The sequence below is a fragment of the Odontesthes bonariensis genome, chromosome 22 (assembly GCF_027942865.1).
Source record: "Odontesthes bonariensis isolate fOdoBon6 chromosome 22, fOdoBon6.hap1, whole genome shotgun sequence".
Lineage (NCBI taxonomy): Eukaryota > Metazoa > Chordata > Actinopteri > Atheriniformes > Atherinopsidae > Odontesthes > Odontesthes bonariensis.
Window position 1 is genome coordinate 12,711,182 of NC_134527.1, and position 15,260 is coordinate 12,726,441.

The following is a 15,260-nucleotide window of genomic DNA, read 5'->3' on the forward strand; positions in this document are numbered from 1 at the left end:
AATAATACCAACACATTCACCAAGTGAGTCAGTAGTAGACGATGGACTCCTGTCATCTTTGTGAGGCGTAATAACTGCTTTTGTCTAAAGAATGTGGTGACTTTGAGGAGTGAGACGTCTTAACTTTCCCATCATTCAAAAGGTTGTACCTTGCAAAAGTATTCCGGGCTACTTTCCTATTCATTAACTGTCAAAGAAACAAGAAATAATAGAAGAAAGGACAAAAGGAGTAGTACTTAAGTGTGCACGCAGCGTACAGCAATCTTTGTCGCACCACAGATTCTCAGTCGTGGTATTGAGAATCTCTATAACTAGGCACATTGTCATTCTTAATTCCTAGAGTATTCTCTAAAACAAAATTTCCTTAATAATCTGGTGTTTAGCGCGATCTATCATACCTTTAATTCTGACCAATTCCTCAGGTTCTGCTGATGTACCCCCACAGCATGATACCGTCACCACCGTGCTTCACTGTGTGGATGGTGCTCTAAGGAGGACAGTTTCATCTTACCAGAGTACCTTCTTCTCTTTGTTTGGGGCGTGTATCGGAATCCTTTTGGCTAACTTCAGATGTGTTGTCTTGTTTGTATTTATTTATTCATGGCCGATTGTTCATGAAGTCCAGCTTTGTTGGAGTGTACACTTTAAAGGGGTTCTATGGACAGAGAGTCCCAGCTCCGCATACCTCATGAAAAGAAACACCACTTCCCACCCTATTTGAAAAGAACCGCACTTTCCCTTTAAGCTTTCCGACACCTTCGACGTGGAATTGTTCTCAATTCCCGGGTTAAAGTGTACTTTGGATCTCTGGAGATAAACTTTTGACTTTGGCTGTCACTATAAAACTGATAAGTGCCATCGTGGAAGCAATTTGCATCACTGGCTTTGACTTGGGACAACTCGCTCTGCCAAACCACAGCCATTACAGTAAGAAATACAGTGAAGTATACAGAGGTTAACTCCTCCCCGGCCCAATTAAAGCCTTTAATACAAGTGCCAGGAGCGACACACCAACTGTGCAGGAGACCAGCATCGCTCACAGAGTCCATCTGCCAACAGCATGAGGACACTTCAGGAAAAAATCATCATCCTCTCTCTTTTTCTGTCCCTAATATGTATCACACAGGTGAGCTACTGTCACTGTTTATAAAGTTTGCTTTATGTCTTTATGTTGTGCTTATCGTGGGTTTTGTTATTTCATGGGGTGCATTTCCTGAGGGTCATCGGAGCGCTTACAGGGTCCAATATTTGCCTTTACAGGTCAACGCACTGCCTGTCCCTGATGACTGGAACGGTATAATCCAGCGGACCAAGCGGTCGTTGCTGTGGCGCTGGAACAGTCTGAAGCCTGTTGGCGCCAGTTGTAGAGATCCTTTAGAGTGTGGCACAAAATACTGCAGGTAGGGTAGAGCTTTTCACTTGTATTGAAGCCTTAACATTCGATGCTGTTAGAAACCCATCCGCTAACCCAATAACTGTCTGAAGACTGTATACCAATGTATGCGCATATATTTTATCATTTTAATGAATCATTTGAAACCAGTCATGACATTAAATAGACATAATATTCCTTTATATTGTTTTCATATGCTGTATGCTATGCTACTAACTGTCCTGCTTTGGGTCAAGAGTTGTGACACTGCAATGAAGTTGTTCCTTATTTTTACAGGAAAAATATATGTTCTTTTGGATAATCCACCTGAAGAAGAGACAAACAGGAGGGATGGAAAAAAGGAAAACAAAACACAAAAAAACCACAAAAAAACCAGACATCTGCTCGATGAACCATACCCACCTGTCTGTTATTGCCTCTGCTGTGTTGTATCTTGACCCGAGGACACGTCGGAAGCTTATCAGACCCTGTGCGCTCGACTGCAGCAATCTTTCCTGCAGAAAAACAAAGCTGTAAAAGCCGGGAACACACAACAAGTCAAACGGCACCGTCTCTACTTACCTTGTTTGTTGCAACATCAGAAAGGCTGTGTAATCTGAAAGCATTTTTGAAAAAAGAAAAATGTAGAAAATATAAATATTCACGCAAAGTTTGTGAGGTGCTCTGAGTTTATTGGTTTATGTTATTGACGTGTATTTATTTGTACATATTGTAAACTATGTAAATATTCAAATATACGATGCATATTTTTTTCCAAGAGGTTGTATTGCCCAAATCTTTATATTTTTTAAACTTTTTTTTTTACTGTAAAACAAATTAAAAACATTCCTCACAGTTCCTGCTACTCTTTAATTGGACTAACTTGAAAAACCAGCACAAAACCATTTTTTTATTTTGCATCTCCCCATTAAACTGTTTAGACTGAAATGTTTTCATTGCCAGTCGAAGGGATAAGCTTTTATTCATTTTTAAGAACTCTTGTATTCAAGCTTTTGCATCATTAATAATTTAGCATCCTTATTGTTCACTTGTGTGAATACTAAGAACAAGTGGATCATCGTTACTAAGTTACATCTTTATCCTAAACAAATGAGTAGTGTTGGGAATTGTGAGGATAGTTTTTTTTTTTTATTATTTTTTATTCCTCGTGTCAGGCACAAACTTTAGATTCTCGCTGGTGTTTTGCTTTGATAAGAATACATCTTAGCTGCTCTCTATCCTTATGTCTTAGGTCCATGAGAAGGACTGACATGGAAGAAGAAGGTGACTGACCTCAGCTTTCTGTGCAAAGCAGCACAAAAGTCTCTGACTCTAAACACAGAGAGGCCTCTTCTTTCTCACTCTGTTGGAAGAAAGGCTAGGACCACATGCAATGAGTTTGATGCTCTCGATTATAGTGCATATTGAGAGGGTAGCTTGCATGGGGCTTCTGTCAGACCTCCTTTGCAGGTCTGTGCTCAAAGAAAGGAAAGTCAGTGGTGTTTCCTGAACATTTATACACGTGCAGCCATCTGAAAGACATTATTTGGGGAGGAAGACTCTGAGGACCTTTCGAAGGTTTACTTTAAAAAAAAATAAGAAGACGTGAATCGTGCAACTAGGCCAGGCAGTGAGGGTACCCTTACTGTTACACACGACAGAGGAGAACACTACAACTATTTAGATCATAGCTTTAAAGGGAGTAGATGCGTAATATAAAGAAAATGTGGGGTGTTTAAATGATATATTTTAAGCAGATCTTGAAAACTGGACACAAGCTGACACTTCTCCGCCATTAGAGGGCGACCTGAGGCAATTTGCCGAAATATAGCATCAGCAAATTTGAGAGAACTGATGACTAATAGCCGGGGGGCATTTCGACAAAGAATCATTGCAGAAGCGGTTGTTAAGTTTAAACGGTCTTTATTTATTTATTAAGATAGCCTAGAACAACAACCAGTGTAGCAATATGGTCATATCATATGATATGACCATATTGTTACGCTGGTATGATTGCTTATGCTGAAATTTTTCCTATATTCTACTTTTCATGCAATCTTTTTGTAAGATTGTTAAAAATTGTAAGTCTGCTCGTTTCTTAGGGAGCAAATGCCATGTAGTCTGAGGCCTCAGGCCACACCGCCGTTTTCCTACCCGGTGTCTGGGATACTTGGAGTTGCAGAGACTTTCCTCTCTTCTCATTGGCTGAAGCCGTCGTGACGTAAGAGCCGGAGCGGTGCTGAAGCAGCGGCTGTGTGTGCTGTGTCTGTCCGCCGGACACTCAATGTCGGACCGGTCTCGTGCAGTTTCCCCATCACAGTTGGGCCTATCAATCACTGGGTTAACACGCAGATTTTAAATGCGGATATTCGGTAGTAGTGAAGAAAAAGGTCTGTTTTTTTTTTAATTATTATTTTTTTTAATGTAGCCTTGACATCAGATACGCACCGAGCACCCGCATGCCTTTAAAAGAAAAACAATGTTTGCGGGATTTTGGACTTCGCGAGATCTACCAAGAAGAAGAGGATGGGTATCACCTCTGTTTATGACTGTTTTCAAGTAGGTTTACCAGGAGATGTGCTGGCGATCCGGCAAATGCATGAAAGCTTATTTTGCAGCAAATCAAATAGATTGTTTTGCTCTTAAACTGTGTCTGTGTGTACTACATATAGTCTCGGACATGTTAATAATTATAAATGTTTAATTTTTGGAGCGATGCATCTGTGCACTCTTTCTCGTTGTCTGGCATATTGTCCCACTTAAGCCACTTGGAGGATGTCTTCATTCTAAAAAGCAACACACTCGCACACATAGACATATGAGTACCTACCTGTCCATAAGGTAGGTCAGGCATCTCCTCTGATCATGTTAGATTCGAATGATCAGCCCTTAATCATTCCTGACATACTGTCAATGCATCATCCCCATTAGCTGTAATGTTGTCGTCTCATTACAGAGCCACGGTCGAGATAACAAGCAGCATCATGATCACGTGTTCATTCCTTAACATTAGATGACCTACATGAACCGACAGTCACGGCCATCTCTGTGTGCTCCAGTGCCCTGTAGGAGAGAGCTGCTCCAATTTGGTGTTTGTGTTGCAAGTTAAGAGGACTTCCTGCAAGGATAGCACGCAAGAATCCTATCCAGGAATTGGAGTCAAATTGTGAAATACTTTCAGACTACGGGCCTCTCACACTGACCTATTTTCTTGTGCATCTAAGCCATTGGAAATTAATCGGGATGGGATGAATGAAGGTTCGGTAGAGTGTTCCCCCTTGTTAGATACCTCTCCTATCACATGTTTACAGACCAGCGTAGACTCTCACTAGCAGTAAAGGTAGATATTTCTGTGCACATCATGTTGCATTCTCCGGGTAAATAGTTTTCTCTGATTCGACTTAAATTTTTATATATTGAACAAAAACACACTTTGGGATTAGAGACATGAGCCTTTGGAAGACATCATTTTCGCCACGAGCTACCTTCTTTAATTATATCTTAGCTGCAGCTGTAAAAATGTTTTGTTTTTTTTTTGCTGGGAGCCGAAGCGTTCGAATGTCACTCACGCACATTGTTCAGCCACAACATTTGAACAACCTGCCTAATATTGTTTACTATAAGCCTGTCTCATGCTGAAAATAGCAGTTCTGACCTACTGGGCCATAAACGGCGTCTGGCACTGTGGCAGGAGTACCGTTGGGTGTCTTGAGTGGTGGGGCTTTCTAGGATTGACTTTGCTCTTCCACACCCCTCAGTTGGACTGGTATATGTAAGTTTATAAGATATGGGTCAGAGCCTTTGGGTTTTTTATTGTGTTCTTTGAGGCATACTGTATTTGCAGAGTGGCCAACAGCGTTTTTCTGTGAGAGGATGTTACAGCTGCTGAGGGTGTAGTTGGTGGGCAGTATGTCACAGTTGCATACATGGTAACCCTAACCCAAAGTGTCAGAGCAGAACATTGCATCTTAACAAGAGGATCAATGCTTTTCATTTCACCTGTCACAGGTTTTGATATGTTGTTGTGTATGTATGAGTACACAATTAATCCAAATATGCACTCATTTTCAGCCGAGAACACCATAACCAAAAATTTCTGATCTCTGCTGCCAAGCTAAGGGAGACATGAGGATAATGTGTCCCTTTTGGGTTTGAAGTGTTTCTCAGCTAAACAATCTGAGAGTCCTGATAGTTGTCTTCATGTAGATTTTCAAGTTATTCCACTAGCTTGAACATGTTAAATGTCACGACACATCTAGCCAGCATATTTAGAAACACATATCTGTGTAATATACCTAAAGTTCTAAAAAAAAAAAAAAAAAAAAAAAAAGTGTCATTTGGCTGCTCTATAAAATTCAAATTTGCCTTTTGGTTGTGTTATTATTAACAGTTCTAGTTCTTACTGATGGTACTTGAGTTCATGACGTCCTGTAAGGTATATTACTGCCTATGAACACATTCATAAATCATTGAGATGTGATTTAAATTATGTGTGCTGTTGCAAGGAGCTTAATTATATGGCATCATCACAAAAAGAATGACCTCAGACAGAAGAGGTTTTGATTCACTGCACGGCACCCAGACTTTTACAAACCCTTTTCTCCCACGACGGAATGTCAACTCACCAAAGTTTAAAAGCATGTGCACATTCTTTGTGATAATTACTTTGGAGGATTGAGATGATCCCACATGTGTAATTCCTATGTGTTAGAGCTGTGTGATCTACATGAGAAAATGTCACAACATTTTAACTAAACCGATGCGAAAGAGTATTTACTCTTAGCAGTGCCAGCAGAGCATCTCTGCAGTGCAGCTGCCCTAGTTACAGAGCAGCTGAGTAACTGTGAGGGATAGCGGTTGGCCCAAGCAGAGAGAGGAGGGGTTTGTTAATGTTCAACTGAATTATGGAGTGAAGGCTGCACCGAGGGCCAGAGGCGCACAACACAGTTGTACTTGTGAGAACTGGTGGTGCAGACTGTGACCGCAGGAGCCTGCAGTGCAGTTCTGCTTTGTGTTCTTTATCTTAATCTATTTCGTTGGCATGCCGCTACTTCACATGGAAAAATTACTTTTGGGTGTTTTTTAACTAAACTCTAAATCTTCTAATTAGGTCCCAGAGGCAATGAGTCCATTTCAGATCTGCAGCTAGAAAATAACAATCTTTAAACCTACAACTGCAATGTTTGCATATTTAATCCTAAACTTCTTTATGTAATGAGGCCGGATCACAAAAATATCTGAAGGCAAAAAACGGTGAAAATACACAAGCAAAAACAACATCCATAGGGATCAACATATACACATATACATACAAATGGAGATGCTATAATGAAGTCAAGTACTTTTCAGCTCATCATCAATATCTTTCAACATGCTTCTTCTGTTAATTGCATATAGTAATCGAACTTCTCGTCCTCTGCTTCTTGTAATTTGTTCATATAAGGTAATTCTATTCTCTTTAACTCTTCCAGGGTATAATTTTTAGGAACATGGGGACAGCTTCGGTGATTCAGCTTCAGCCAGCAGCATGATTGGAGGATCCAATCTCACAGGGCACACCTTGGTGGCATGCCATTTCCCTGTGGTGCAACTTCCCACATGGCAGATTCCTGTCCAGGCCTTGTGCAGCTCGGCCAAAAGGCCCGGCCGGCTGTGCTCAGTTGGTCTGACCCGGGCTGTGTCCCTCCCAGAACAAGACACGCTCCACCGAGAGCATGCCCTCACAGGCGCCCGACGACATATTTCCAGCAGCTACTGTAGTCTTATAGAGGACCGAGCGGAGGAGGAGGGGACCAGCGACAGCAGCGGGAAGTACGACTCCACCTCATCACCAGAAGAGACGAGTTCCCGCCTGAAGAAGGAAGGTTGTGGAGCTAGAGGCAGCCTGCGCTCACACAACTCATTTCTTCCCGACGCAGAGCTGGATCAGGAGGATGAGGATAGTGATGGAGATAATCTCCACAGATATCATGAGGACTCATCTTTTGTGTTGCATGGAAATCCCAACTGGCCACGAAATAATGGTGTAATAAATGATACATTGCCCCATGGGGCCCTGGACAGTGAATGGGGCAATGAAGGGACAATGCTGGGTACAGGCAGTGACCAGCGGTGGCTCTCTAACCAGCCTAACCACATGGACTCACTGCGGCCTGAATGCCAGTGCTGTCATGTGAGCAGACCTGGCACCACGGTGTCTTCTTCTTTGGAGCAAGACTCTGACAGACTGCAGGATAACATGTCCTGCTGCATCCACAGCCAGCACAAATCTTCCTCAGAGCTGCTGTCCAACAGTCTCACAGAGTACGTCAGTGACTCTTCCTGTAACAGCTCTGATGGTGTCTTGGTTAACTTCTGCACCATTTATGATAGAAGCAATAACCCTGCCACTCCTCATGATCTCAGCAGTCCTGCAGTTCACCACTGTCACTCTTCTGGAGGCTCTGTGTTCCTCAATCTCCAACCTGTTCCTCAAAGTCCATCTGAGTTGTTTGTGCACCATGATGACTCGACGGTTTACTCCCCTCCAAAGGAGGAGGCTGACACGACCCTCTCTGGGTCACGATGTTCTCCCCAGAACCTCGACTCTAACTGCAACCATTACAGCCTGGAGCCACTACCCCCGGGTCTTTCCTCTCTGGAGGTATCAGACCTGGCTGTGTGTCTTCAAAGCCAGTCGGTGTTGGCCGTGGGGACTAACCAGAAGTACTACAAGCTTGTGACTTGTGACCTCTCCTCCAAGTCACCAAGCCCAGCCTGGTCCAGCCTCACCAGCTGCCCCGAGGGGCAGGGCAGAAGCAGCCCTTTTCTTTCCCCACTTGGTCATAAGAAGGGAGGACAGCACAATGAAGTCAAAGAGGTGGGTTTGGAAAAAGGTGGAAAAAGTATTCTTTTAGGACTGGGTTAGATGACACATACCGAAATCTAATTAACGAGGAAGCTTAAGAGATTGCTTCTTAAGCCAAATATTTCTATGTTAAAATCCCATTTTATCATGTGTATGCATCCACATAAAGGCTGTGAGTTCACACTTCTGTTCCGTCATTGTTTTCCAAACTAATCATTTTTTTATTTCCTGGCACAATCCACTCTATCAAGAAAGGCACTGACAGCCACGTTAGATCTCGGTGTTTTTGGTCAGTGAAACAATTGTTTTGTTAATTTAGCTATTTTCCTAAACTTGTTCAAGTTGCATTTATGTAGAAAATGTGGGCTTGAAGTGCGGACCTTCAGCTTTAATTTGATGGTATTTGCATCAAAATATCGAGACGAGTAGAGGAATGACAGCTCTTTAAAAATGTGGAACCTTCTTTTCAGAGGCTTAAATGTGAATGACTGCCTGAAGTCTGGAACCCCTGGTGCTGGTAATGCTTTGCGAGATGATGTTGTATGCTTCAGATCACCAGCCATTCCAAGCATTTCCATCCTCTATTCTTCTTATGTTGGTCCAGCTTAAATTTAGTTTAATTTGTCCAAAGAGGGCTGATCATGAACTTGAGTAGCTTTTTGAACAAAGTCTAAACTGACCTTTCTATTCTTGAGGTTCAGGTATAGTTTGCACCTTGTGATTACCCTCTGTGTTCGCTTTGGTGAACTCTTATTTTTGTGGTAGAGTTGGATAATTATGTGTCGACTTCCTTGAGTGTGTTCTTGCCTGGATGTCTCGCAAATGTCCTCCACTCTTGTCCTTTGTGTACACCCAGCTCTTTTTCTGTTAATGTGAGATTCTGCACTGGAAGTCTGTGTTATTTTTGATTAAATTTATTAATACTAAAAAAAAAACAATTAAAAAGTATATATAAATAGCTCAAATAAAAATGTGTGCCACTTTCTAACAACTTTGATTAATTACCAGTATAATATCTTCATGTATGTAACTCACTAATGTTTTAAAGATTAGCTTTTTACCTTTTATTAAAGTACTGTTTTTTTTCTGGTGTGTTTATTAGACCATTTGATCACTGATGTAATACCCTTTAGAAACACTTTGGATTAGTTAGATTGAGGACAAAACAGAGATAACTGTTGTTTGTTCAAATCTAAGCTGATCTGTTTCGTCTTGTGTGTCCCCATTAGGACATCGAGGATCAGCAAAAGGAAAAAAGGTTCTCCTCTGCACAGTGCAGCGCTGAATTTGAATCTTCTCACTTTCAGGCGACTGATTACCAGCTTGCCACCACCTCCACTGACAAAGCGCTCTACAAGAAGAAACTTACAGGAGGCACCCAGAATATCTCCCACATGCCTTGTTCACGGTGCCCCAGCCAGTATTGCCCACATAGAAGTAAATGCCAAGATGAAAGAGCTGCATCAACTCAGCCATCTGCAGTTCTGGACCAAGCTGATACTTCCGAGATGGGTAAAGAGAAAATGTCTTTTTTTTTTTCCTTTGTAGTCTGGGTTCATGAGTGGGAGAGCAAAATAAGACACAATGGAATGCTAAAAAAAGAAAGATGAAAAATAGAAAGATTTTGTTTTACAAAGTGAATCTGTTATTGCTCAGAACCTTTTCTCCCTTCTTGCCAGGACTATGTTCAGTGGAGAAAGAAGTGATGGACCACAGCAAGCCCCAAAGACCAACTTCACTCCCAATCCAGCCATTTGTTCTGCTCCCTGCAGAAAAACCACAATCCCAGGCCCAGTATCTGGGCTGTCTTCTGGAGCAGTACATAAATCAAAAGAGCAGCAAGACTGGGAATTCCCAGCCAGACCCCGAATTCAAGGTAAAAAGAAGCAAGTGTTTATCTAATCTTCAGTCATCCCTGATGGAGAGCCACTGCCCCATCTTTCTGGAAGCTTCTACCTCTGATAGCTGCTCCACCTGCACTCCGAGTCCAGAGAGCTTCAGTCGCAAACGCACATGGAATCAGTCCAGCAAAAACCAAGGGGGCCCAAGTACATCCAAAAGCAGCCTGGATGCACATCACACCGGTATAGAGTTCAAAATGGTTCAAGTACAAGATAACACAAGCCCAACATGGGACAAAACTCTGTCCAACAGTTCTTTAAATCTGATCTCAGCTCCAAATGAATTCAACCTTGTCAAGATTCCCACCTACCCAGACCTGATCAGCCTTACCTCGGAGCAGGACCATGCCAGCCCAAAGTGCAGAAGTCCTAATCAGTCCTGGATCCACACTTCCTACCATCCTGGGTCCTCCCACACACCACCCACATTACCCCTAAGAGCTGACACCTATCACCCAAACCTGCAAGTGTCCCTGTCACCTTCCACAACCTCACAACCACAACAAAAGTTCCCACCATATCGAGCTGCACCTGCACCTGCACCTGCAGCTGCCTCCGGCTTTTTCCATAGAAGTTTTACAGCTACCCTCTCCTCAGTGAATCCGCTTTCCTCTTTGAGCTCTCTCCTCTCCTTGGCTGCTTCTGGCCTGCATCCCCAGGAAACCCAGGACTCTGCCGGGCTCAGTTTGAAACCGAGTCAACACGGCGAATCTCTGATCCAGAGCGACAGGCCACCCAAAGACTTCTGCCTCTCGCCTGATACATCTTATGAGTCCATGTCTATCAGCCACCTTCAGAGGAGAGGTGAGTCTCTGCTCATGATTGAGACACTCTAGAAAGCTGTATAACTGACGCGAACAACAGTTAAATAGCAAAATAAATTTTGAAGGTGAAATGATGACTAGATCCCTCCTTGTTTGGATTGTTGCACCAACGTTGAGCTGTTGGGAGCAGCAACAAAAACTCACCGCTGCAGCAGTGCCTTCAATACCCTGAAGGGGCTTTCTCTCAAACATGACCTATTTTTAACTCTCCCTGCACAGGATTGGTTGAGGGGTCTGCTCTGTTGCCTAAGTGTGTGTGACTGCAAGCTCCAAGAGGGGAGGAGAGGGAGAATGATTCAGACGTGCTGATAATTGAAATCACACCCAATCATTTAGTTTTCATAGTATGGGATATTTGATGGTGATTCTACCAATGTTTGTCTTTTACAGCATATAAGCACCAATGAAGGCATTTGCGGTGAAGAGTCAGTGTGGTGCCGCGCTGCAGGCAGCATCAACATGCATAAAGAATTTACCGTGACATTTGCAGTGGGTAGCCTGTATGAGATGAAGAAAGAGAGGCAGGGGATTGCTACTGATATGGAAAACTCACTCTTTTATCTTCAGTTTCCACTCACATTTACATTTCTTTTCACAGGATAATGAAACCTGAAAGCAATCTCCCATATTTCTGTGTATTCATCTTGGTTGATATCTTTGGTTGTTGATTTCAACACCAGTAGCTTGAAACATCTTTGAATAAGATGATTGGTGTCAAAAACAGGTCAGATTTACCGCAACACCAGAGTTTCAGCGGTTAGAAAATAAGGAGAAATAATATTCAATTTCCTGTATATATTAGTGGAAATATATTACATTTTGTATTTGCCCAAACTTAAGCTCAATTTAAGCTGCACATCTGATGTTTCCAGGTTTGCTGAGGTCTGTGAGCAGTGCCGTGGATTTGATCATGGCTCATTTTGGCAGCACCAGAGACCCTGAAGAAAAGGTATGAATACACAGAGATAAGTACAATGAATGTGTCCCAAATGGAAAAGTACCAAAGTGGCTTTCTAGGAAAAGGAGTCAAATAACTTGTGTCAGCAGGACATACAGTACGGGACACTATATGACATTTCTTTCCTGGTGAAACAGATGCGGCTGGGTAACAGCTCTTACAGCCCGACAATTGCTGGTTTGGTCCTGGAACACTTGTGTCCTGCCATCCAGAACATTTTAGAGGACGGCCTGCGGGACCACAAACTTGATTTTATAATTGGGCAACGCCGCAATCACTCCTGGAGTGTGGTGGAGGTGTCCACCAGAGCCGGTACGTGTCACGGTCAGTTTCTTAAGCAGTACTAAGAGCTCTTACCAAAGTATGAGGGTGAAGCAGTTTTGCTCTCGGTCACTGTTCTGGTTTCTGTCCAACTCTGCTCCAGGTCCATCCACCAGAGTCCTTTACAGCCTGGTCTCCAAAATCAGGCAATGTCCTCAGCTCACCAGCCACTGCATGAGACTGAGAGCCTTCATCATGGGCCTTCTTAAGTAAGAGCTAAAGCTACTGACGCACATTAAGAAGACTCTACACATTACCACTGATTTGGTTTATTTCTTCTCTTACAGCTTGAGAGCTTTGGAATTCTGGCTCAGTCACCTACAGAGTCAAACAGGTTGGTGAAAAAGCAATGTACTGCACAAGCTATTTTGTCTCTTTTGTCATATCAAAAAGTTTGTTTTGACTGATACGTTAAGTCCATTGCTGCACCGTGTGATGTGTACAATGTCCTTAGTACTAGTTAAAAAAATAACATGCTACTTTGAACCGCAGATCATGGTGAGAGTAAACGTGTCGCACCACATGGAAGCTCAATATATTCTTTTATGTGACATATATAAAGCATAAAACTTGGCCTGCATAAGTGAGCTACACTCTTGTAAGCAGCAAATCTGTGTGAGCGTGTGCCACCAAAACACAAATATCTATGTAGTATGTAGATCTGTGAGTATTTGGGGACCTCATAAATGAGCAACACTTCATTTAAAAGAAGCAACGTAAAAAAAGGAGTTTACACATGGATTAGCAAAGCTTTGTTTTAACATATTGTTGCGTATATTTTGTTGTTTGTGTGTGCTACCCCCACAGATGTAGTGACAACATACTACCACTCTTGGGGGTTCCTGTCCATGTCACTGGGTTGGTGTCAGGCCCTGTTTCAGGAGCTGCTACTTCTGCTGCAGCCACTCTCTGTGTTGCCCTTTGACCTCAACTTGCTCTTGGAGCCTCGACTGTTACGTCACAGACGGTTGTGTTCGGCAGAGCAGGGTGTTTCTCCACCTCAGCCGTGCTCCGCCCTGCTGGTGACCAGCTGGCCAAAGCTACAAGCTGACAGAAAGGTAGACTGCTATAGCATCCAGCAAACAAAAATGTCCCCCCAGACAGATCAAGAGATTCCCAGTTTGCAGAATTTAAGTCGCTTCAAGCAACAACATGGAGGTGTGCAGGCCAGCAGGAGTCCGTTAACTCCTATTCCAGAGTTTGGGGTAAAGGAGCCCGATCTTGTGGATGGTGTGGGTGAAGCAGGGGAGTTTATCCAAAATCATACAGACACTTGGTCTCAAACAAGTATGGACAGGAGGCAAGAAGAAAGGAGATTGGAAGAAGACTGTAGAACTCAAAATGCATCAACCCCTGCTCAGACAGAGGGTCCTTGTCAGAGAGGCCTGCGCTGGGCCAAACTGTTTGGAGCATCTGATATTTCCAGCAGAGCAGAGAAAAGTTCTCACTGTCACAGTGGAGCACAAACCAGAAGGTAAGAACCAGCGAGCAACATAAACCTATACTGATTTTCTCATTTGATTTCTTAATGCTGGGATGGCTGTGTTGTTGTGTGAATCGACTTCAGGTCGATGAAAAAAAATGCTACACTCTCCACATGAACAATATCTCTTTATGACTTTTTCTCCCCCCGTACCCATAGGCTACCATCGCAGTGGCTCCATTTGGACAGATCACAGCTTGGACTGTTGGCTCAGTCCATCAGGTCGCTGAAGCTTGGAGGAGCTCAGCCCCACTCAGGCATCTGAGATCTAAACCCTCAACAGAGTGAGGACTGTTTATTGTAATAAAAAAAATTCTTTAGTGCATGAAATACTTACACAGAGCTCGACTGCACTGCTGAACTGATATGAAAGGACAAAAATACAAGATTAAAAGCCATTTTCCGGTATTAATTAAGCTTGTATGCTGCACCAGCTGAGCTAGATAAAAATCACCGGCTGCTTACAAACAAAACAAGTTAAAGTTTTTGTGATAAAAACCTTAATGGTGATGTTTTAAGGAAAACAAGTAGTACTGTGTCCAGTCAAAAGTACCGAACTGCATGAGCCCAACAGCAGAAAATGACACTTTGAAAGGCAACTTTTCAGTCACAACATTAAAATACCTGGCGGCTTAAGTGAAACACATGAAGAAGAAGCCTGATCCACTTGGCAGATGAGGTGATAAGCCAACATACATGAATACATGTTTCTAAAGGTTACTTGCATTACTGCAGTATTCATGCTCGTCTTCTTGTGATGCACAAATGTCTTTTTTGCAAACCCTCCTCGTGCAAACGCAACTTGGCTTAGACTGAACTTTTGAACAGCCGATGCAGCCGGTTGTGATCTCACAATGTCCCTGTGCTGTAGTAGTTTGTGCTCATATTAGTTGTGAGATAACGTTTAGTGATAAAAGCCGATCCTTAACTGTTTTCCCAGCAATACCTTGAAGAATAAGGGCCATTGACCCTAATTGCCTCTGCAGTCTGGAATGATTACGATTAGGTGCTCATGTTCCTTTCCTCTGTTTTCACTTTGGGCGAATATCAGTTATGAAATGTTAATGTTTACCTGCTGTAGACTGTTGGACATTTTTGTGGTGCACAATTTTCCATTTCTCACATTATGTTGCTGTCAACCTCTGCCTAGCTCTATCTTTCCCTTTCGTTTATAGGTGAAGAGAAAACAACACTCTTATCATAGCCAAGTATACTGCACACACCAGCCTCTTGTAGTAGATTGTCAGTGATGTCTTTATTATTACTAGATTGCTCTTTCAGAATATTCCCAGCATGGATTTACTGTAGCCGCATGAGTTAACAAAGATACGGTAGGTGATCCTGTTTATACTCCATCTCTGAACTTCCTTACGAGTTTCCGAGACAGTTTTGGAAAATTCACATGCACCGGTTGATGTTTTTTATAACGATTTGTCTCTCAGTGTTGTCGCTCAGTTGCACAAGTACAAGCCATCTGGTGGCCGTTTCAGGTATTAAACTGTGTGTCAGGCATATTTTGACTTCGAGCTGGTGAGACAAGTTAGAGAAAATTTA

The 15,260-nt window shown here is 42.7% G+C and overlaps 2 protein-coding genes across 3 annotated transcripts; both read left to right on the top strand.

Moving 5' to 3' along the window:
• Nucleotides 1-665: 665 nt before the first annotated feature.
• Nucleotides 666-1,404, top strand: LOC142373332 (liver-expressed antimicrobial peptide 2). The gene is made up of 2 exons (XM_075456533.1): nt 666-1,126; nt 1,261-1,404. The coding sequence occupies exons 1-2, from the start codon at nt 1,061-1,063 to the stop codon at nt 1,402-1,404; spliced, it is 210 nt and encodes a 69-aa protein (XP_075312648.1). The 5' UTR covers nt 666-1,060.
• Nucleotides 1,405-3,653: 2,249 nt separating this feature from the next.
• LOC142373145 (AP-4 complex accessory subunit RUSC2) lies at nt 3,654-14,267 on the top strand. 2 transcript variants are annotated; one of them, XM_075456232.1, is made up of 10 exons: nt 3,654-3,931; nt 6,844-8,231; nt 9,449-9,731; nt 9,899-10,924; nt 11,817-11,893; nt 12,040-12,214; nt 12,327-12,432; nt 12,511-12,557; nt 13,031-13,697; nt 13,866-14,267. In XM_075456232.1, the coding sequence occupies exons 2-10, from the start codon at nt 6,900-6,902 to the stop codon at nt 13,969-13,971; spliced, it is 3,819 nt and encodes a 1,272-aa protein (XP_075312347.1). In that variant the 5' UTR covers nt 3,654-3,931; nt 6,844-6,899; the 3' UTR covers nt 13,972-14,267. The 2 variants fall into 2 exon arrangements, with proteins under 2 accessions (XP_075312347.1, XP_075312348.1); XM_075456233.1 differs by having other exon boundaries at nt 9,527-9,731.
• Nucleotides 14,268-15,260: the final 993 nt, after the last annotated feature.

Excerpts from the sequence above, each read along its gene's own strand:
- LOC142373332 (XM_075456533.1), top strand. The coding sequence starts at position 1,061 with ATGAGGACACTTCAGGAAAAAATCATCATCCTCTCTCTTTTTCTGTCC. Across the intron at positions 1,127-1,260 it reads CCCTAATATGTATCACACAG|GTCAACGCACTGCCTGTCCC; the intron begins GTGAGCTACTGT and ends TTGCCTTTACAG.
- LOC142373145 (XM_075456232.1), top strand. The coding sequence starts at position 6,900 with ATGATTGGAGGATCCAATCTCACAGGGCACACCTTGGTGGCATGCCAT. Across the intron at positions 8,232-9,448 it reads AGCACAATGAAGTCAAAGAG|GACATCGAGGATCAGCAAAA; the intron begins GTGGGTTTGGAA and ends TGTCCCCATTAG. Across the intron at positions 12,433-12,510 it reads TTCATCATGGGCCTTCTTAA|CTTGAGAGCTTTGGAATTCT; the intron begins GTAAGAGCTAAA and ends CTTCTCTTACAG.